The sequence below is a fragment of the Mastigoproctus giganteus genome, chromosome 12 (genome assembly GCF_048544385.1).
Source record: "Mastigoproctus giganteus isolate SK-2022 chromosome 12, ASM4854438v1, whole genome shotgun sequence".
In the NCBI taxonomy this organism is placed as follows: domain Eukaryota; kingdom Metazoa; phylum Arthropoda; class Arachnida; order Uropygi; family Thelyphonidae; genus Mastigoproctus; species Mastigoproctus giganteus.
This window is the reverse complement of record NC_143586.1, coordinates 22,601,661-22,624,995: the sequence shown is the minus strand read 5'-3', so window position 1 is coordinate 22,624,995 and position 23,335 is coordinate 22,601,661. Positions and strand designations below refer to the sequence as shown.

Sequence of the window (23,335 nt, the reverse complement as noted above, 5' to 3'; positions counted from 1 at the left end):
TCTGGTCTCCCTGAATCTAAAAATACTCTCAATGGTGGCTAAAGATTTGTTAATGTAATTAAATAGATTCTAAATCCAGAAATAGGTAGGCAGGGTTGTCAAGGACACTACTGACACTATGCTGCTGCAACAGGATCTGGAAAGGTTGAGCAGATGGGCTGAGAGGTGGCAAATGAAGTTTAACATTGACAAATGTAAAGTACTACACATGGGAAACAGCAACCCCAGAGCAACGTTGTGGTACTACACTGACAGTGGTAGAGAATGAAAGGGACCTGGGGGTGGTTGTGCAGGCAAATATGAAGTTCTCTGAGCAGTGCAGACGGGCTGCAAGAGTAGCTCATGGTGTATTGTCAATGATATATAGGAATTTTTCTAGCAGGGATAAGGAGGTGATTATTCCCTTGTATAAGGCAATGGTCAGGCCACACCTAGAGTACTGTATACAGGTCTGGAAGCCTCATTTCAAGAAGGATGTAGAGCTGCTGGAACGAGTACAGAGAAGGGCAACAAGATTAGTGAATGGAACAAAGGGGTGCTATTATGAAGAAAGGCTTAAGTTTTGCAAATTACAGTGTCTGGAGACTAGGCACCAGCGAGGTGATCTGATAGAGGTGTATAAAGCCTTGAATGGTTTGAGCATGCTCAATGCTGATGGGATTCTACCTCTCGCTCAGAATAATCACCTGAGAGGGCATAAATTCAAATTGAGGAAAGACAGATGTAGGATAGATGTGCGGAAATTTGCCTTTAGCCAGCGGGTGGTTGGTTGGTGGAACAGACTTCCATCCCTTGTCATGGAAGTTGATAGCCTAAATAAGTTTAAGGCTCAGCTGGACAGATATTTTGAACGAACAGAGGGGTGAAGTGGTTTTTTTTTTTTTTTGGCTGATGCTGCATAAGCTTGCTTTCTTGCATCAAATGCCTCCACTAATGCTAATGCTAAAAATATTCTGCTGTGAGCGGCCAACCAGCAAGTTCCATTCAATACCTGTAAAATTTCCCCATTATATATGACAATCCGATTTTATGGTTTACTCCATTTGTCTGTATAATTGTTCATTATACACATTTTAGTCATTCAATCTGTAACATACTTGCACCCATATTTTGATTTTACTTTATTTGTATCACACCAGACTGGCTCAGTATTACATTGACAATCCCATGCATATTTAATGAACTGTTTTAGAATCTGTTTTTTTAGCAAAGAGCATAAGTACCTTCCCCATGCTGTCTGCCTTTCTATTCATATGCTCACCATATTTGAAATTCTGTGTCCCATGTCAGAGTGACTATAATGTCCACATTTTGATGACTTAAACAATGCTCTAGATTCATTAAATTTATTTACTATCAATAAATTTAAAATTAGTGTATAAGCAAATATATGTGTATCTGGATATGCTTCCTTAACACTAGAAGGAAAGGAGTGGTAGATATGGCTGATATAACATTGGTCTGAAGATATCACCATTGATGATCCTGTTCAGGTTGCTGACAAACTGAATTGATATTTTTCATCAATGTTCATACTTAAATAATTTTTTAGGGATGGATATGCCAAAAATGTATTGCCTCCTAACAGGGAATTCTAAAAATGTTAGAATTCAAAAATGTATTGAATTCTAACAATCATATAGAATTGAATTCTATGACATATGATAACTGAGAGGAAGGTGGAAGAGACTAAACATGAATAAGGAGCCTGGGACAGATAATCTATCCAGTTTTATAAAGAAAGGCAGAAGAAGTGGTAAGCAAACCTTTAATTGAATGATAGAGCATCTTTCGATTCAGAGGAGGCCCCTGTGGACTGGAGATGTGCAAATGTATCCTCATTTGGATACTATCATGGAGTATAAAAGGAACTGGATGCAAAAATTAATTCTAACAACTTATACCTAGGTTTCAGAAAAGCTTTTGACACTGTTTTGCATGAAAGACTACTGTACACATTGGAGCAGTGTGGTATTAGGGCAAGTTACTGCTATGGATGAAGGGATGGTTGATTGGGAGAAGACAAGAGTAGTTAACAGTGGACACTGTTTTTCTTGGACTAATGTTATTAGTGGAGTTTAACTCCACTAATAACATTATGGGCCCATTGTTGTTCTCTGTATTTATTAATGGTATCAATGAAGGCTTATCAGGCTGAATGTCTAAATATGCATGTGATACAAAAGTTGGAGGGTAGTTAATAACAGTGATCAGGGTATACTACTGCAACAAGATCTAAAAAATTTAGGCACATGGGCTAAGAAGTGGCATTGGAAGTTTAACATTGACAAATGCAGGGTACTGCATGTGGGTAATTGTAAGCCCAGAATAACATATAAACTGTGTGGTAGCAAAGAACAAAAAGGACCTTTGGATAATTGTGCAGTGATGTAAAGTTCTCTGGGAAGTGCAGAAGTGCTGCTAGGACAGCTAATGGGGTTTTGTCAATGATATACAAGAAATTTTTCCAGCTGGGATAAGGAGGTGATTATCCCATTGTATAAGCTATATCTCGAGTACTGCATACAGTTCTGGAAGCTTCATCTTAAGAAGGATGCGGATCTGTTGAAATGGATATACAGTACAGAAGAGCAATGAGATTATTGAGGAGAACAAGAGGGTCTCTTACTTAGAAAGATTTCAGTTCTGCAAATTGCAACCTGGAAACCAGGCACTTGTGAGAAATTGGGCATTTCTGATCCTGTATTACCTATTTAACCAGCGACTCCATTATTTTCCCCAGAACAGAAGTAAACTAACAGGTCTGTAATTATGGCTAAAAAAGGCTTGCTTACTTCCCTTGCTGCCTCTTTCATTAAAACAGGATCGATTCCAACTGCCCCAGGTGCCTTTTTTATGTTTAACTTCAATTTCTCCTCCACTTTGCCCTCAGTTATTACAAAATCACTTAGCTCCCTGTTAGAGTTAAAAATACTCATGCAAAATACTCATTCAGTTTATCAGCTACTTGAGCAGGATCGTCAATAGTCGACCCATCTATGTTAAGTGGACCAATCTGATTCATCCCCTTCCTTCTAGAGTTTACATAAGTAAAGAACGCTTTGCATCCTTTGCCAAAGATTTCTTGTAATCTGGCTTTGCCTACCTAACCTTTTTGACTTGATTACAGACTAGCTTATATCTGCTATAGGCTTCTGTGTTGCCTGATAATTTATATGCATCCCATGCATTTTTATTCTGTGCCACGAACCTTATTAATTCATCCGACATCCATTTAGGCCTGAACCTTGAACAATATTTTTTAGTTGTTATGAAAAACCTAGTAACTTCCAACATTAAGTCCCTGAAGGCTTCCCATTTAGAATTCACTGTTGACTAAATATAAAAATAGCGAAATGCTTAAAGTGTGGTACTCACCTTGAATATAATCTGCAATAGTTTTATGAAAAGACTGATGGCTAAATATAAGGTGGAATGGTTAAGTTAATGCATTAAGGTGGGATGAGATTTAATTTAACGGAATTTTAAAATAAGCACAAGGAATCAGAAGTGCACTACTCCATCCCTGGTTGTCATAAAGTAGAAAATAGTTAATCTGGAATATAAAAGAATTGATATTGCCAATAGTCGTGACGACAGACTTTCGTTAAGTTATAACGTCTTCAGTTGGCGGTATTAAATGAGAAGTAACATGTGCTATATTTTAAGGAATTTTCTATACTCTCGTGATGCTCTTTGGGACACGTGGGGAATCTCAGATGTGAGAGATTCCAAGCCGAGGAAAGGTGAAAGGGAAGTTTTGCGTTTAGGATGTTGAGATTAGTATTGTGTTGAAACCATTCGATAATGAGGGCTTCATATTGAAGAATTTTGTGGCTGGTTTTAAGTCTTATAGTGGTGATAGTGGAGTCAATTAAAGGAGTGTGATTGTGGGTTTGGGCATGAATTGTGAGTTCTGTACTAGCTTGTCCCGATCTAAGACTATTATAGTGGTAGTACGCGCGAGTGTTGGAGGTTTTAAGAGTGTTAGAACCAAACTTGGTGGTAGTAGTACTACCAATATAACTGGCATCACAGTTTGGTTGACATTTAATCAAGTAAATTATATTGTTCAAATCATTGGTTGGGTATTTGTGTGTATCTTTGTAACTATAATAGTCTTAGATCGGGACAAGCTAGTACAGAACTCACAATTCATGTCCAAACCCATAATCGCACTCCTTTAATTGACTCTGCTATCACCATTATAAGACTTAAAACCAGCCACAAAATTCTTCAATATGAAGCCCTCATTATCGAATGGTTTCGACACAATACTAATCTCAACATCCTAAATGCAAAACTTCCCTTTCACCTTTCCTCGGCTTGGAATCTCTCACATCTGAGATTCCCACGTGTCCCAAAGAGCATCACGAGAGTATAGAAAATTCCTTAAAATACAGCACACATTGCCGACCGGAATAGCCAGGTGGGTAAAGTGCCTGCCTGGCAACCCCAAGGTCGCGGGTTCGAATCCCGCCTCGGGCTTGGATCAAAGTACTGCAAAAACTTTGGGAGGTGCACTATGGCCACAGAAGCCGATGCGCCAACAACTACCAAAGAAAAAAAAAAAAAAAACAGCACACATTACTTCTCATTTAACACCGCCAACTGAAGATGTTATAACTTAACGGAAGTCTGTCGTCACAACTATTGGCAATATCAATTCTTTTATGTTCCAGATCAACTATTTTCTACTTTATGACAACTAGGGACGGAGTAGTGCACTTCTGCTTCCTTGTGCTTATTTTAAAATTCCGTTAAATTAAATCTCATCCCACCTTAATGCATTAACTTAACCATTCCACCTTATATTTAGCCATCAGCCTTTTCATAAAACTATTGCAGATTATATTCAAGGTGAGTACCGCACTTTAAGCATTTCGCTATTTTTGTATTTAGTCTATTATCACGGTACTATAAGAATTCTATAACTTTATACTTGTCAATTCACTGTTGGTAACATCAGTTGATCCCACTGTATAGAATTTAAAAACTGTCTGAGACCACTGTAGTCACCTTTACGAAACAAAATCCCTTCCCTTTATCCTTGATGGTAGTTAAGTCTTTAAGTAAATCCCACATCAGTACACTGTGATCGCTATCACCTAGTGGTTCCTTTATCTGCAAATTTTTAATGCATGAATAATCACTGCTGATAATCAGATCAAGGATAAAACATTGCTCCCTCTAGTTGCCCCTCGAACATGTTGCTGTAGAAAACAATCCTCCAATAAATCCACAAGTCTTGCTAGCGTGTGAGTGACCAAAACCACAAGTTCCAGTTAAAATCCTCCATTACAAGACATTCTGATTTACTGGCCCAGCCTGTTTCTCTGCACATCTGTTCATTGTACTCATCAGAGCCATTAGGTCTATAACATTCTCCTACTCTCATCTTCCCTTTCCCAGTGTTTATGTTAAACCAAACAGACTCAATATTGCATTGTCCAATCATGTCAACTGGATGCACTTCTTTAGATTTTGTGTTTCTTAACTAACAGCATAACCCCTCCTCCCTTCTTACCCTGTCTGTCCTTTCTGTACACATTGTACGCCCCAAATTCCAATTCTGCACTGCTTATATCTGTGTGGCATCATGTCTCTGATATCCCAACAATATCTGCCTTTGATATCTTGATCAGCACTTCAAATTCATCAATTTTATTTACTATACTTCTAGCATTAGTATACATGCACTTGTCCTTACTCTTAATTACCCTAACACAGCCCATGTATTTACTGCTTCCATGATGACTCCCAGCAGCTCTTGAAGTCCCCAGCAACTTGCTCTCTAGACTGCTGCTCATTACAGTAGAAGTAGCGCAAGAATCACTTTTGCCTCTGCCCATGGCTACCATTAATCTTTTAGTCTGTGAATCTCCCAATCTAGCTTTTCTTGCCCACTTAACACTGCCTCGATAGCATCAGCAAAAAAATCAACACCATCATAGTCCACATCTGAAATATTGCACAAGATTGAAAATGCCATTTTAGCAAGGTTATAGAATTGGACAGATATCCAGAGAACAAGATTAGTTGGGAGCATAAAAGAGTATTCTTACTAACAGAGGCTTGACTTTATAAATTTTTGTGTCTGGAAACTAGAAGACTTAATTGAAGTGGTTAAAGCTTTCAAAATGTTAAGTAAATTAAATGCTAATGACATTTTTACTCTTTTTCATATGACGCTAACACAAGAAAAAAAAAATTGAATTTAAAAAAGGACAGTTGAGAAAGAGAATGTCGAAATTTGCTTTCAGTCAGAGAGTAATTAAATTTTTTTTTATGTAACCCTCAAACATGAAAGGTATTATAACCTATAGAACTTAGTACTGTGTTTTGGTTGAAGTTTTATAGGACTGAAGGTACTACTTGACATTAGGCTTGAATTTCTGTAGATTCTAATTTTTGGTAAATATGTGAAGACAGGTTGTTCTAGAAAAGAGAATATAGAAGCCAATTTAGAAGAACAGTGCCCATAGAAGTATCTATAGAAAATGCATACAGCCTTTTCGTATAGATATTTCCAAAACAGAATCTGAGACAGAGAGTGGAGAGACTTTGTGAGAGATGGGTCATTAATTAACCTAACTGCCCTGTTTTGAATGGAATCTAAAAGACTGAGAGAAGTTATGGAGGGGCACTGCCCCAGATGTGGAAACAACATTCTGTGGTTGAGATTTGTACAGAGCGAATAGCTGTATAGAAGAAAAGTAATGGAGAGAGTGAAAGAGAAAGCCTAGTTTTTTAGATGCAGAGGAAGCAATATTTGTAATGTGCTTATGCTAAGAGAGATTAGATGTCAGGGTAATCCCTAATAGAGATATGTGATTTCTTGCCTAGAATTTATCTCTGATTTCTTGTGTGGGTGTCATCAAAAATAAGCATAAGAGTAGAATGATCCTTTTTTATGAGACGTAAGACAGGATTGAGTTTTGTAAGGATTGAAATTAACTAGGTTATCTTTTCCCCATTGGAGAATTACGTGAAAATCAGCATTTAATGAATTGGTTGTGGATATTCGAGAAGTTGAAGCTGTTTGCGCAGGGCAAACGTTTCTCAAACTAGACGGTGAAATTCAAAGTGCTGTCATCAGCAAAACTATGGATAGGATTTCTTGTCAGTGGAAGAAGTTCATTAATGTATACAAGGAAAAGAGTGGGAGAAAGAACTGAACTTGGGGAACTCCAGCATTAGTGGAAAAGTTAGAAGACAGCCATCTACCATTGCCTGCAGTGGGCAATCAGAGAGAAAACAATACTCAAATAAAAAAAAAATTAAAAAAAACTGTCAGCATTCCATAAAATGGAAGTTTATTTGGAAAACTTATGCCAAACATGATTAAAAGCTTTTGAAATGTCAAAAGCAATTGCTTGAGTTTCACCATACTTTTCTATTGAATTGTTCCATAGATGGGTAACCTAAGCCAGGATATCATCAGTGGATTGACTGATGGAATCCATATTGGTGATCATTGATCAGATGGAAGGTTTCAAGTTGGTGGTTAATGGATTTCTTCATTACTTCAGAAAGAGTAGAAGTAAGTGCAGTGAGATGATAATCAGATAGGAGGTATTTGTCACCCTTTTAGGAACTGGCTTAATATGAGCAAGTTTCTAAGCAGAAGGAAAAATATAAGTGGAATAAGAAAATCTAAAAAAAAAAAGTGACACAGAACAGGAGTAAGCTCAGGAGCACAGGTTTTGAGAACAAATGGAGAAATACCATTAGGACCTGGAGGTTTCTTTGCATCAATATTGTTCAGAATTCTTACATCCTTTTGACAGGCCACAGGAGGCATTGAGTGGAGTGCACTGAGTTTAGTGAGAGGTGGTGTACAAAATCTTCAATTTCAAGAGTTAGAAAAAAAAGTAGCATTCTAGTAAGTTGGCTTTATCTTTAGCTGAGGCGGCCTTTAGCAGCCAATAGCTTTGGCAAAAGGCTAGATTGCTTGACTCCCATTTGGACAAGAAGCAAGTTTTCTACTCTTAGCCTGTTTAAAATCTAGTTTGGACTGATTATTAACTGCTTTACAATTGCTGCGAGCTTTGTTTTAGGCAGAAAATGAACCTGTGGATTTGGATGTAAGCCAATTGCAATATGCAACTGAATGGCCTTTGCACATTTTTATTATTAAACCAAGGTTTAGATAAAGAATGAGATTTTAAGGTGGAGTGTGGAATAATGGATTTCATCTGTATAAGAATAATTTCACTGAACACAATCTGAGCAAACATTGACATCAAAAGATTTAAAACAGCAATCCAATCAAGGAAAAGAGAATAGAAATATCACAGATCAGCCCATTTTGCAATATTGTAATGCCGAACGTCATGAGGCTGTGGAGAAGACCATTGGAGAAGACCATCACCAAGTTGTGATCTCAGGTGCCTCGAGGACCTCACTTCGGTTGTTTGTGAGAAACAGATCAAGAGATTTGTGTTCTGGTAGATAAATGAACAGTCTATGCAAGGTCATTAGTAATTGCAAAAGCCTCAGCATCTCGAGCAGCTGGGTCTGTGTGAATAGAAAACTGAAGCCATATTATGTAAGTCTATAGTACTTGCTGTTTCTGTATATTCTGTTGACATGAGATTCATTCTATATTAATACTATTTTTGAGGATATTTCTTAATTTACATAGTGCCATGCTTTTAAGCTGATCCTGTTCATGATTTACAAAATTTGTGAACAGGATTTAAGTAAGTTTTGCGTTGTCATTTTTTCAGGTCACATTACCAGGTTACTTATGAACACTATGTGGTTTTTATTACCTTCATGGGAAGAAAGTTCAGCATATCAGGTTAGTGTATCATTATAAATTCATTATTCCTATGCATTTATGTAATTGAAGTATTAAAATATTAAAATCTTAGTGAAAGTTAATTAAAAAATATTCTTTAGATTACTTGTTTGATAAGCTAAAAAATATATGGGGACAGCCTTTATGGTAGTATAGTGCTTACATGACTATCTTATTTGGAATGGATTTAGTTTGAATGTCATTACTTACTACATTAACTAAAAAGGTTTTCGGGCTAAAAGCCTCAGACTACTGAAAATTCATTAATCAAACAAGTTAGTGCATAGCATCATGTTAGTTCATAATAAATCACCGAAGTAGGTGAAATGGCATCATTTTTGTTATATCTCATGTTGTGATTGCCTTCACAACGAGTTGCCCTGATATTGCATTACCTTAAATAAGCAACGATTCATGAGTTACTTATTCGCTGAGAATAAGAATTGTTTTGCAATTAATTTTTATCATTCTCATTCCCTTTCTTCTGATTGCATCCTTGTTATCATTTTGAAATCTTATTTAACTAGTGAAGCATTGCTATTTGAGGTAGTGCAATATTAGGACAACTTGTTGTGAAGGCATTCACAGTATGAAATATAATAAAAATGATGCCATTTCTCCTACTTCAGTAATTTACTACAAATGAACATACTATGCACTAACTTGTTCGATTACTACATTAACTTATCAAGGTCTTTGTAAATTTAATTGGAGAGGGGGGAATTGCTTGAAATTAAGAATATTGAATTCTTCTCTCCTTCCTTTTAAATATACTTTTCTATTTTGTTTAATGCCCAGAAAATTTATTTTTGTTTCTGTTCCTGTTTTATAGATTAGTTTTCTTGCCAGTACACTGTTCTTCACAGCTGTATTGCTTTGGAGATTAAGTAGAAAACAGAACTATGAAGTACCAGCAAGAGATATTAGTAAAGGGCATCATTGGTATTCCATTGATATTTTCTCTCACACTGCTTTCTGTAGTGTATGTAGTGCCCTCATAGTTGATGGCTGGTATTGTGACTCTTGTGGTGTTTGTGCAGATTTATCATGTTTCAAAACAGCTGATAAAAGTATTCACTGCAAGTCTTTGTCAGGTAAAGGTACATGCATGAAACATCATTGGGTTAAAGGTAAGTTTAATCATATTTTATTAATTGAGACTAAACGCTTTACAAACATTGCAATGTTAAAAATAGAAATAATTTGTATTTTAAATACCAGTTTGCAATGAATATCAAAATGGAATAGGATTAAAGTATAATAGTAATTTTATAAAGATTAATATTGAATATGTAAATGGATATAAATAGTAATTTCACAATTGTAATTATAATTGTATTATTGAAGGTGCTATTAGTGATTTGCTACCATTGTAAGGTAGCATATAAAATAGCTTAATACAGTAATACAAGTAGACCACAGGTGGCTGGAATTCTACTGGAGAGGTTGGTTATTAGCCTGCAAGTGATATTATTTTATGTACCTTGGTGAAAACTTTGGCCTTGGGGTTGATAATGCCAAGTTCTGAACTATAAGAAGATAATAAATGAAGAATTATTTTGAATAAATTCAATATAGCATTTTCACATAAACTGTTTATATAATGTTTTCTTGTTTAAAAAGGAAAAAAGTTACATTTTAACATTCACTGGCTAATTTATTTAATCTTGAATTCTATTCTCAGTGATAAGCTTTCCCATTTATATTTGTATGTCTTCACTTTCTAATCCCTACAATTTTTTTTCTCTTATCTAAAAGAATTGAAAATGGAGAACAGGTTCTTACAGTGTAACTTCATTCTGCTTTATCAGCATCTGGCAATTATGCAAAGAACTTATTCACATAATTCACAATAATGTCCTACTTGAAGTAATTAAAACACCTCTTGAAATCTAACATTAAATTGATATATTAAAACATGTTTGAGACATTTTGTGTAGGCGGTCAAGTATTGTTACAGTTTGCAAATTGAATCAGAATTCCACTTGAATTTGCATCTTGTATTTTTTATTATTTATTTAATGTTTTCCAAATATATATATATATATATATATTTTAGAGAAATGAATCCAAATTCCACATGAAGTTGCATATCTTATTTTTATTATTATTTATTTATTATTTTAATGAAATACTCTTCTTTTTACATATTTTAAATCTTACTCTCTCTCTCTCTCTCTCTCTCTCTCTCTCTTCATTATCTCTGTTAAAAAAACTATATTATTATAATAGAAGCCTTCTTACCCAGCCTCTGCTTATAACTGATGTCTGGATTAACTGATGTTCTTCCCTTCCCTCTTTAAAACATACAGTTTTGATGCCCACAGCACACTGCAGTATGCCATGGGCATGCATTAGACTAGAGGTTCCCAAACTTTCTTGGTTCATAGCACCCTTAGTGTCTCAGTAATTTTTTCGTGGCACCCGAGGCTTAAAGAAATACCTAACAGTTTCGTTTATTAGGTCCAAACAACTTAATAAGTAATGTTGAAACTGTGAACTACCTCAAGCTAGTAGTTTGCATAGTGTCCAACAGATATAGAGTATCACTGTGTTTCCTTCAAATTTAAAATATCCCGTGGTGCCCCAGGGTGCTGCGGCACACATTTTTGGAACTGCTGCATTAGACAATATGAATTAGATGTGGGCAAGACAGCTAAATGATCAGAAAAAAAAAAAGCATAAGAAATCTAGGATTTTGCACTCAGTTTGTTTCACAAGGGTCATTAAGTTCTCACTCCATTTTAAATAAACCAAAATTAGAGATAGTAGACAATGCATTATAGCTGTGATTTATGCAAGGAAGACAATGTGGAGCTCCAACCACTGGATCCATAAGAGCAGCATTAAAGAAAAGGCCTTAGTCTGCAATCAAACAACTGATGGTGCAGAAAGTTTTATAGCAAGTGGCAGATAGCTTGGATATTAGAAAAGTGTACTGATGTATTCAGATTAACATATTGAATATTGATGGTGAGACAAATCTGCTAATCAGTCTGCTGCTTAAAAATTTCCAGATTTAAGGTCATTTATCAACAGAGAAGCCGACCGGGCTAGCCGAGTGGGTAAAGTACCTGCCCGGCAACCCAAAGGTCGCGGGTTCGATTCCCGCCTCGGGCTTGGATCAAAGTATTGCAAAAACCTTGGGAGGTGCAATATGGCCACAGAAGCCGATGCGCCAACAACTACCAAATGGAAAAAAAAAAAAAAAAAAAAATCAACAGAGAAAAACAGATTGGAGAACAACTCTAAAATATGAATGAAACAGATCTAAATTATAAGATGTTACCTACAAAAACACTGGTGGAGGGAGCAAAGCCTGCTGCACCATGATTCATGGCAAAAAAATCCAAAGAGAGAATCACAGCAGCCACCTGCATCCTGGAGCTTTTAAGAAATATTAAGTTCAATTTGGAAAAAAACAGAAGACACAAATATAGGTCTTATAGAATCATTAAAAGTTATCAATATTAAAGATGTGTTTGTGAATAACAGTAGTTTAGAAAGAAATTCCAGGTTCAACAGTCACTAATGATGAACATAGTTTATTAACTGATTTCAGGAAAATTGGAAGGTTCCAAGCATTTACAGCTAGAAAACCCATAACAATGGATTCAACAGTGTTTTCCAATAAATTGTCAGATTTGTTGGAAAATTAAATTTTTAGCAGTGCAGGAATCATGGAAACTTGAGATATAAGTATGAAGAAGAAGGGATTGAATAAAATTCGGAACCAAAAATATCTTATGCAGTTGCAAAAATGCTCTAGATACATCTTAATCTTATGTTAAACGACAGTCTGATTCAACAATGTATTTATAAAAGAGTGGAGGAGCTAGGCTGCAAAACATCATGTCATCATCGAAACAGATGAAAATTACTTATGTAATTGATTGTATGTGTATATATTTTAAGAAAAAATAAAATTCTTAAGATGTGTAAGTACAGGAACTCCCCAACTTACGTAAGGGTTGCGTTCTGCAGAACGCTGTATAAGTCGGAATTTCCCCCTTGCTTGTGCAGCACTTGCAGCTGTGCTCACTGAATTGATTGATGAAAAAAGAAATGTTCAATGAACATATAAATTGAATTATTTATTGTATTTATTCAATTTTTATCATGTGCAGGAAAAATTACAAAAGTTGCAATTTAAAAAAATTTCAAAATTATAAAATTACATAAAAAGAGAGGAGACAGGCATAACGTCAGTAAGTTTTACTTCTTGAGGATCTTTGCCAGAATCAACATCTTCAGCTGATAAGTACGCCGCTGTGGAGGTTGAGGGCTATGGAGATTTAGAAGGGTCGTCTGCTCAACCTTACGAAAGAACATATTAATGGATGACTGGAAGGTGGCTTTTTTCTTTTCATCATAGATTTCTTTGTAGCAAGCAAGCATATCATTCACCCCTCTGTTAACTTTTAAGAATCATTCGCTATCAGGATCCATCTCAAACCTCGCCATTGCCGATGAAATTTCACGAAATGCCATTGCCATCTCTCTGGTGATGAAGCATCTTGGCTCCTCGTTTCACTATCGCTGCCTGCAAGTCAATAAGTTCTTCGTTAGATAATTCCTTCTCTTCTTCCTCTATTAACTCCACATCTTTGGCATCAACCTCCAACTGAAGTAGCTCTGCAACCTTTGCAATCCTATCTGTAACCTCTTCATATGAGTCGTCTTTTTCAAACCCTTCTAAGCCTTTTACGTGCCGTAGGCATATTTTCTTCCATGCGCCATTTAAACAACTTTTAGTAATTTCCGCCCAGGCCTTCTTAATGTTTAAGATTGTGTGGTAAATATTGTAAGATTTCCAAAAGTCTCTTAACGTAAAATTTTTCTCATCATCTACTGCTGATAATGCCTGAGCAGATGTTGTTTGTAAATAGCATGCTTTTAAATTCAAAATAACACCATGATCCATAGGTAAGATGAGTGAAGTCGTGTTTGGCGGTTGAAATATGACTCTGACATTTGAATTGAAATCATCTAGATGCATAGGATGTCCAGGAGCATTATCTAATAGAAGCAAAATCTTGAAAGGAACGTCGTTGTCTTTACAATATTTTTCAACCTCTGGGATGAAGCAGAATTTAAACCATACCTCAAAGAGAGATATTGTTATCCATGCTCTCTGGTTCGATCAGAAATACATGGGTAGGGTGGCTTTATTGATGCCCTTAAATGCACAAGGATTTCCAGAATGGCACACAAGCAATGGTTTTAAGATCTGTAATCTCCTGCTGCGTTAGCCCCAAGCAAGAGCGTGGGTCTATCTTTTGATGTCTTGAAACCTGGCACTGTATTTTCCTCTTTGGCAATGCATTAGCATTAGCATTAGTAGAGGCATATGATGCAAGAAAGCAAGCTTATGCAGCATCAGCCAAAAAAAAAAAAAAAAAAAAAAACCCACTTCCACTTCAACCCTCCGTTCGTTTGAAATACCTGTCCAGCTGAGCCTTAAATTTATTTAGGCTATCAACTTCCACGACAAGGGATGGAAGTCTGTTCCACCAACCAAATACCCGCTGGCTAAAGGCAAATTTCCGCACGTCTATCCTACATCTGTCTTTCCTCAATTTGAATTTATGCCCTCTCACGTGATTATTATGAGCAAGAGGGAGAATCCCATCAGCATTGAGCATGCTCAAACCATTCAAATCTTTATACAACTCTATCAGATCACCTCTCTGGAGCCTAGTCTCCAGACACTGTAATTTGCAAAACTTAAGCCTTTCTTTGTAAGAGTACCCCTTTGTTCCATTCACTAATCTTGTTGCCCTTCTCTGTACTCGTTCCAGCAGCTCTACATCCTTCTTGAAATGAGGCCTCCAGACCTGTATACAGTACTCAAGGTGTGGCCTGACCATTGCCTTATACAAGGGAATAATCTCCTCCTTATCCCTGCTAGAAAAATTCCTGTATATCATTGACAAGACACCATGAGCTACTTTTGCAGCCCGTCTGCACTCATCAGAGAACTTCATATCTGCCTGCACAATTACCCCCAGGTCCGTTTCATTCTCTACCACTGTCAGTGTAGTACCATAGAGTTGATATGTTGCTCTGGGGTTGCTGTTTCCCATATGTAGTACTTTACATTTGTCAATGTTAAACTTCATTTGTCACCTCTCAGCCCATCTGCTCAACCTTTCCAGATCCTGTTGCAGCAGCAGCATAATGTCAGTAGTGTCCTTGACAACCCTGCCAACCTTTGTATCGTCTGCAAACTTGGACATTAAGCTTGATATACCATCACCAATATCATTTATAAATACAGAAAACAATAATGGACCCAACACTGAACCCTGAGGGACTCCACTAATAACATTAGTCCATGATGAGCAGTGTACATTGATTACCACTCTCTGTCTTCTCCCGCTCAACCACCCTTTTATCCATAGCAGCAATTTGCTTCCAATGCCACACTGCTCCAATTTGTGCAGCAGTCTTCCATGTTCAACAGTATCAAAAGCCTTTCTAAGATCTAAGTATATAATATCAAAGTTATTCCCTGCATCCAGTTCTTTTGTGACTGCATCATAGTATCCAATCAAATTGGTCAGGCAAGACTTCCCCTTAACAAAACCATGTTGTGTCCGAGCTATAACTGAAGTCTTGTCTAGATGATCCTGCAGTGCTTCTTTAATCAGTGCCTCCATTAATTTTTCTGGAACAGAAGTTAAACTCACAGGTCTATAATTATTTGTGTCAGCCTTTGATCCTCCTTTGTGAATTGGGGTCACATTTGCTGCACATCTCCAGTCTGTGGGTACTTCCCCTGAGTCCAAGGAAACTCATAATTATGGCTAAGGGTTTGCTTAATTCCTTTGCTGCCTCCTTCAATATAACTGGATAGATCCCATCCACCCCAGGTGCCTTTCTTGTGTTTATCTTCAACAATTTCTACTCCACTTTACTCACAGTTGTTACAAGATTTTCTAGCTTACTGCCAGAGTTGAATACACCTCTGGCATTCCCCTCGCTGAATAACTCCTCGTGTGAATATCGATGAAAAATATTCATTTAGTTTGTTAGCTACCTGAGCAGGATCATCAACAGTTGATCCATCGATATCAATTGGACCAATCTGATTCATCCTCTTCCTTCTAGAGTTTACATAAGTAAAGAACTCTTTGCTGTTTTTCTTTGCATCCCTTGCCAAATATTTCTCGTAATCTGCCTTTGTCTGCCTAATCTCCTTTGTAACTTGGTTACAGATCAACTTGTATCTATCATAGGCTTCTGTGTCACGTGTTAATTTATATGTATCCCATGCATTTTTCTTTTCTGTCATATGTCTCATTAGTTCATCTGACATCCATTTAGGCCTAAACCTTGAACAATAAGTGTTTGATCCGGCATTTTTTCCAATAGAGAGCACTCTCGTCAGCATTAAAAATTTGCTCCGTTGAATAGCCTCCTTCATCAATAATTTTTTCCAACACATCACAAAATTTCTCTGCAGCTGCAGAATTGGCACTGGCAACTTCACTGCATACTTTAACATTGTGGAAACCAGCATGATGCTTGAACCTGTTAAACCACCCGTTGCTTTCCACGAACTTGGGTTGGGATTCGCCGTACTTATCCTTAATATCTTTATATAGAAGTACGAAGCAGGACAGACTTTGTCCTGCTTCGTACTTTTTAATCATTTTCATCTTCATTTCTAAATCAATTTTGTTTTGTTTCCTGGCACTACCATCACTTGCACTTTCCATTGGTCGCTTTCCCTTCATCATTGTAATACATAAATAAGAATGAAGAGAAGTTTCTGAAAATTTGTTTTTTATATGATGAAGATTTCAGTGAAGGGGAACATATTTCACCATAATAGCGTAAAAACCCACACAATTGCAGTTATAAGTATTATCGCAAATGCAATAAGATTGCTTTTACTACCCGTTTATAATTAGTTGCACTAACAGAAAAGCCCAATCAACCGGAAAGTGCAAATTGTTTTTATTGTTTTATGGTCATGATCTTCAGAAATGTGCTTTAGAAAAATATCACAAAGACGTTCAAAATTGATTCTTATAATGAGAACACGATAACGATGAAAAGTTAGGCAATTTCCATTATAAATATGACCTTTTAGAGAGATAAATAGCTTAGTAATATAGCAAAATTTAACTTCCAAGGAATTAGAACAAATTACAAAAAAAAAAAAAAAAACAATGTGTTATAGGGTTCACATGATATTTTCATGATACCTTCATTTATTCCTACAGGATGCAAAACATGTTTCCGTGATTTTTTTAAGTTTGCACCGGCCTGCAAAAACTTGTGTAAAGTCGAATTTCGATAAGTCAAGTATTACATAAGTTGGGGAGTTCCTGTATACTTTTTTTTATCCCCACTTTAACTAATTTTTTCTGTTAATTAACCATCTGATGGTCCTGATCGTGGTGGATAAGGTTTTTCCGTATTTTAAGGTTTCTTAACCTTTTTTCAAAATGCAGTGCAAAGAATCAGGATTATCTATTAAAATAACCTGGCACACAGTGAGTTTTAAAAAATTCTGCACTGAATTATATAAATAACTATATAATTCAGTTATATAGTAAATATTATATTATAGTTATATTATAAAGAAATAATTATATAAATGACAATGATATTGCTTGCAATTACAGAATTGTTAAGGGACTATTATTTTCGTATTGTTAGCTACTGCCAGAAGTCATTCAAATCTTTAACAGGCAATATTAGAATAATTAAGGACATCAGATACATCTGTTTGAAATCTTTATATATGTAATATGGACTTTTTGCATTTTCCTTTTATTCGCTTGTTAATATGATGTACATACTTAAACAATGGGCAGTTAGTTTTTCTTAGTTATTTTGCTTCACAAAATATATAGTAGTGATATTTAAGCTAGGAAATAGATGAGCCAGAAAATCTGATAATGTGAGGAATAATTAATGAGTTAGATAACTTTTAAAAATAGGAATCAAGTCACTTGGGGAATTTATACGTATTCTGTACAAGTGCATTAAAAGTAGAAGTAGTGCTAACATTCTTAATAGTGACGTATTAACAATTGAAGATGTAAGATATGTGGTTGAATAATTAATTGCATTAGAGTTAATTGCACGGGAGCCAGATTATTATTATTGATATTTGGTTTATTTTAATTGTTTGATTAATCGGTTACCTAAACTGCTTCCAGTTGTCAGGATATTTTCACAGATTGTTAAAATTAACAAGAAGTGGTAATATGATGAGTGATGTGAATGGCTAATAGTGAGGTAACAAAAAGGTAAATAATTTAGTTGTATTGTCTCGTATTTGTGTATAACTATTTAAACTGTTTTCTGTACCACTAAAATTTGTGTATCTCATAGGAAATCTGTCTTCTGGAAATGTATGTGATGTATGTGAAGCAGATTGTGGAATGGAAGCAGCACTTACAGATTTTCACTGTTGTTGGTGTCAGCGTACAGTACATACAAATTGTCTCCCCAAAATGGCAGAAGTGTGTGATCTTGGACGTTTCAAGTCATTCATTGTTCCACCATTCTGCATCCGCTTAAAGCTAGTTGGTTTGAAAGGCAGGCGTCACTTAGTTGTTGGTGAAGTGAGACCACCTCCATACAGACCATGGTGTCCATTAATTGTTATAGCAAATCGTAAAAGTGGTAATAATGAAGGTGATCTTATTCTTAGAGCTTTTAGAGCAATTCTTAATCCTGCTCAGGTCAGTATATGAAAACATTCACAGGTCCTTTTAATTCATTACTTTTATGAATTTTACAGTTTGTTTTTATATATTTTTTAATTTTATAATCACGAGAGTGACCGGATAAAACATAAAAGCACTTGGAATATGTAGATCTGAATGCAAACTTCCTGTAAATCGGAATGTAATCTGTTTTGTTGTACCTGCAGGGTGTACAATGAAATTACAATGAATTATGCAAAGATGCAGTTTAAGCAATTACACCCATTCTTTTGACTAAAACAATTTTTTTTTTTTTTTTACCTCTACTCTGTTAACATAAACTTATTTTATTTTTGGGTCACTCAAACATGAAAGGTATTGTACCTGTAGTACACTACTACCATGTGTAAATTGTGGGTCAAGAAGACAAAAGATACTTGATGATGTTGGACTAGAATTTTTGTAGGTTGTATTTTCAGGAAATATATAAAGGGAAGGCTATTCCAAAGAATATAAAAAGAAGGAATAAGTGGAAAAGTGAGATTTAACACACACACACACACACACACACACACACACACACACACACACACACACACACACACACACACACACACACACACACACACACACACACACACACACACACACACACACACACTTGGAGTGGGTTCATAAATTAATTTAAAAGAACAGTGCCCATGAATGTCTGTGTGATAAAATTAACCTAACTTCTTTTTTTAAATAGTTTTAAGAATCAACTAACGTGATATTTTTATACCAGGCTCAAATAGTGCAAACATTTTAAATAAATTTAGCCGATGTCAGGTATGCATTTCTGAATTTTAATTTATACTAATTAGAAATGAAATGAATGACATTTTTATGTCATGTGAGTGTGGGAATTTGTTTTTTGCTGCTTTCACTAACTAATCACTAAGGGCAGTTGCAATGCTAGAAGTGCTGTCTGTTTAGAGGCCTGAAGATGGGGTTTCAGCAGAACCTTGAAATGTAAATAACCTGTATTATTTGTAGATCGATGTGATGAATAACACTTCATTAAACATCTTAAAACAAATTTTCATTTGGTATAACTGTTTTTTATATTATTTAACTTCTAGTAATGAAAAACTACGTATTGCTCCCTTTATCGGTTGATTCAACTACTGCTCATCTCAAAAAAGATGCCCAAATTATTCGCTGTATGATTCCTTTCGCCTCAAAGGTGGTACTTGTGCATATGTCCGTTCTGATATTCCCTGTCAGAGACTTGGCAATTTGGAATCTCCTCCCTTTGATCTTTTCTGCTTTAAAATCTCTCTACCTCATTGTGTAAAATTCATCTGTTGTCTCTACCGTTCTCCCAACTGAACTAATCACTTGGAGCTCTTTGACTTCCTCTCTTTACAACTTGATTTTCTCCAGTCCAACTTTCCTAACAGTGAGGTAATTTTCCTTGGTGATTTTAATGTTCACAACTCCAGTTGGCTTCCATTTTCTAGTCACACCGACCCGGCAGGTCGAGATGCTGAGGCTTTTGCAATTACTAATGACCTAGCACAGATTGTTCATTTACCTACAAGAATACAGGACATCCTAATCATACAGCCAATACGCTTGATCTTTTTCTCACAAACAACCCTTCTAAGTACAAGGTCGAAGTGAGAGGTCCTTTAGGCACTTCAGATCACAACTTGGTGATTGTCTCTTCTCCAGTGGAACCTTTATCTCATGGCTATTCCCGACCTCGTGTTGTTTGGCATTACAAGAATGCAAAATGGGATGACCTGCGAGACTTCTTTTCCTTGGTCGGATTACTGTTTCAAAACTTCTGATGTCAACGTGTTTGCTCAGATCGTGTCAGTGAAATTATTCTTGCAGGAATGGAATCCTTTATCCCACACTCCACTTTAAAATCTCGTCCTTTAACTAAACCTTGGTTTTCCAATAAATGTGCTAAGGCTGTTCAAGAGAAGAATGTTGCATATCGTAATTGGCTTGTTTCTAATTCTTCAGTGTCATTTTCTGCCTACACCAAAGCTCGCAACAATTGTAATGCAGTTATTAATCAGTCCAAACTAGAGTTTGAACAGGCTAAGAGTAGAAAACTTGCTTCTTGCCCTAATGGTAGCCGAGCACTCTGGTCTCTTGCCAAAGCTATTGGCCGCAACTTTTGCCCATCTCTGCTCCCACCTCTGTCCAAACCAGATGGTTCTGTTGTCACTTCAGCCAAGGATAAAGCTGACCTGCTAGCATCCCATTTTTCTTCCAGCTCATGTATTAATGATCTTGGTAAAACACCTCCCACCATTCCCAACACGGTCCATTCAATGCCTCCTGTGGTCTTCCGTCAAAAGGATATCAGAAGGATTTCGATGAATCTTGATGCTAAGAAAGCACCAGGTCCTGGTGGTATTTCTTCACTTGTTCTCAAAACCCGTGCTCCTAAACTTACTCGTATTCTTTGCAGCCTGTTTTCACTTTCCTATTCCAAAGGTGTTTTTCCTTCTGCTTGGAAATTTGCTCATATCCAGCCAGTTCCTAAAAAGGGTGACAAATCCCTCCCATCCAATTATCGTCCCATTGCAATTACTTCTACTCTTTCTAAAGTAATGGAGAAATCAATTAACCGCCAACTCTTAAACTACCTAGAAACCTTCCGTCTGATCAATGATCGCCAGTATGGATTCCGTCAGTGTCGATCCACTGTTGATATTCTGGCTTATGTTACCCATTTATGGACTAATTCAATGGAAAGATTTGGTGAAACACAAGTAGTTGCTCTTGACATCTCAAAGGCTTTTGATCGTGTTTGGCATAAAGGTCTTCTAAACAAGATTCCATCTTATGGGTTGCCAACTGTTTTTAGTAATTGGTTATCCAGTTTTCTCTCTGATCGCTCACTGAGGATGATGGTAAATGGCTCTCTGTCTTCTAACTTCTCCAGTAATGCCGGTGTCCCCCAAGGTTCAGTTCTTTCCCCCACTCTTTTCCTCTTGTATATTAATGACCTTCTTCCATTGACTGGAAATCCTATCTATAGTTTTGCCGATGATAGCACATTGCATTCCACTTTCCATTTTGAGAAACCTTGTCCTGCTCAATCAGTTTCAACTTCTCGAAAATCTGCTACCAATTCCTTAAATGCCGATCTTCAGGTAATTCTCCAGTGGGGCAAAGACAACTTAGTTGATTTCAACTCTTCTAAAACTCAGTCTTGTCTTATATCTCGCAAAAAGTCTTCTTTTGCTCCTATGCTTATCTTTAGTGACACTCCGATTTCTAAGCAAAATGATATATCTCTTTTGGGGATTACCCTGACTTCTAATCTCTCTCTTGGCACAAGCACATTACAAATATTGCTTCCTCTGCATCTAAAAAACTTGGTTTTCTCTTTCGCTCGCGGCATTACTTTTCTTCCAAGCAGCTGCTCACTCTGTATAAATCGCAAATCTGCCCTGCCATGGAATATTGTTCCCACATCTGGGGTGGTGCCCCCAAAACCTCTCTCAGGCTTCTTGATTCCATTCAGAAAAGAGCAGTTAGGTTAATTAATGATTCATCTCTAACAGAGTCTCTCCACTCGCTTTCTCATAGACGTACTGTTTCTGTTGCATGCCTCTTCTACAGATACTTCCATGGGCACTGTTCTTCTGAATTGGCTTTTATAATTCCCGCTCTCTCTTTCAAAGCAGTCCGAATACGTGCCGCCACCAGCCAACATCCATTTACTGTCCAACTTCAAACCCACAGAACCAACTTTTCATCTTCCTCATTTATTCATTCAACTGCTGTTTTCTGGAACAACCTTTCTTCATACGTATTTCCTGAAAATTACAATCTACAGAAGTTCAAGTCCAATGTCAACAAATATCTTCTTTCGTCCTCTCAGCCTCCCACCCAAGCACAGTACTAAGTACTATAGGTTCTAATACCTCTCGTGTTTGGGGTTCACATAAAAAAAAAAAAAAAAACACTTTCCAGTTTATTGAGATTCCTTCTAGTGGAATCTGTTATAAACAGGTAGTAAACTCGATCTAATTGCATTTTATGTAATGCCTATACCTGGAATTCTGTGGTTTTTTTACATTATTATGGTGAAATGTGTTTCTCCTTCACCTTCACTCATATAAAAAACAAATTTTCAGAATTTTCTCTTCATTCATTTGGGGTGATTCCCGAATTTGACTGCAATTTCTTGTAAACACAAAGGTGAATCATGCATAAGCGAATTCGTTCATGTTATTTACGACATTGTTCTCCTATTTATAAATTGTGTATGATCTAATTCATGTAGTGTAAACGTGTTATACGAGGACTGACTGTACTTAATACAGGTTATTCTAAGTCTTTACTTGGAATAAAAAACGAATATAAAGAACCTGTCAGGTTTCACATGATTATTTACTTTTTTGCCTTTCCCTTTAGCATGCTAATTTTGCTTTCACCATCTTGTGAACATGTTATGAGAAATCTTTGGCAAACAATACAAAGAAAAACAGTTCTTTACTTAAGTAAACCCTAGAAGGAAGGGGATGAATCAGATTGGTTCACTATCGATTATTGATGATCCTGCTCAGGTAGCTGACAAACTGAATGAGTATTTTGTATCTACATTCACACATCAGGAGTTATTCAATGAGGGGAATGCTAGATGTTTATTAAACTCTGGCAGGGAACTAAATGATTTTTAATATGAGATGATAATCGGATAGGAAGTATTTGTCACCCTTTTAGGAACTGGCTTAATATGAGCGTTTCTAAGCAGAAGGAAAAATATAAGTGGAATAAGAAAATCTAAAAAAATGACACAGAACAGGAGTAAGCTCAGGAGCACAGGTTTTGAGAACAAATGGAG

General features: G+C 36.4%; 1 protein-coding gene across 1 annotated transcript in view; it reads left to right on the top strand.

Annotated features, from left to right (window-relative positions):
- The window catches only part of Dgkepsilon (diacylglycerol kinase epsilon), a 71,381-nt gene that overhangs the window by 2,529 nt on the left and 45,517 nt on the right, over window positions 1–23,335 (top strand). Inside the window, exons 2-4 of the mRNA XM_090386648.1 lie at window positions 8,733–8,806; window positions 9,639–9,936; window positions 18,161–18,513. Of these exons, the coding sequence (XP_090242774.1) occupies window positions 8,733–8,806; window positions 9,639–9,936; window positions 18,161–18,513 (725 nt within the window). The remainder of the gene's footprint in view (window positions 1–8,732; window positions 8,807–9,638; window positions 9,937–18,160; window positions 18,514–23,335) is intronic.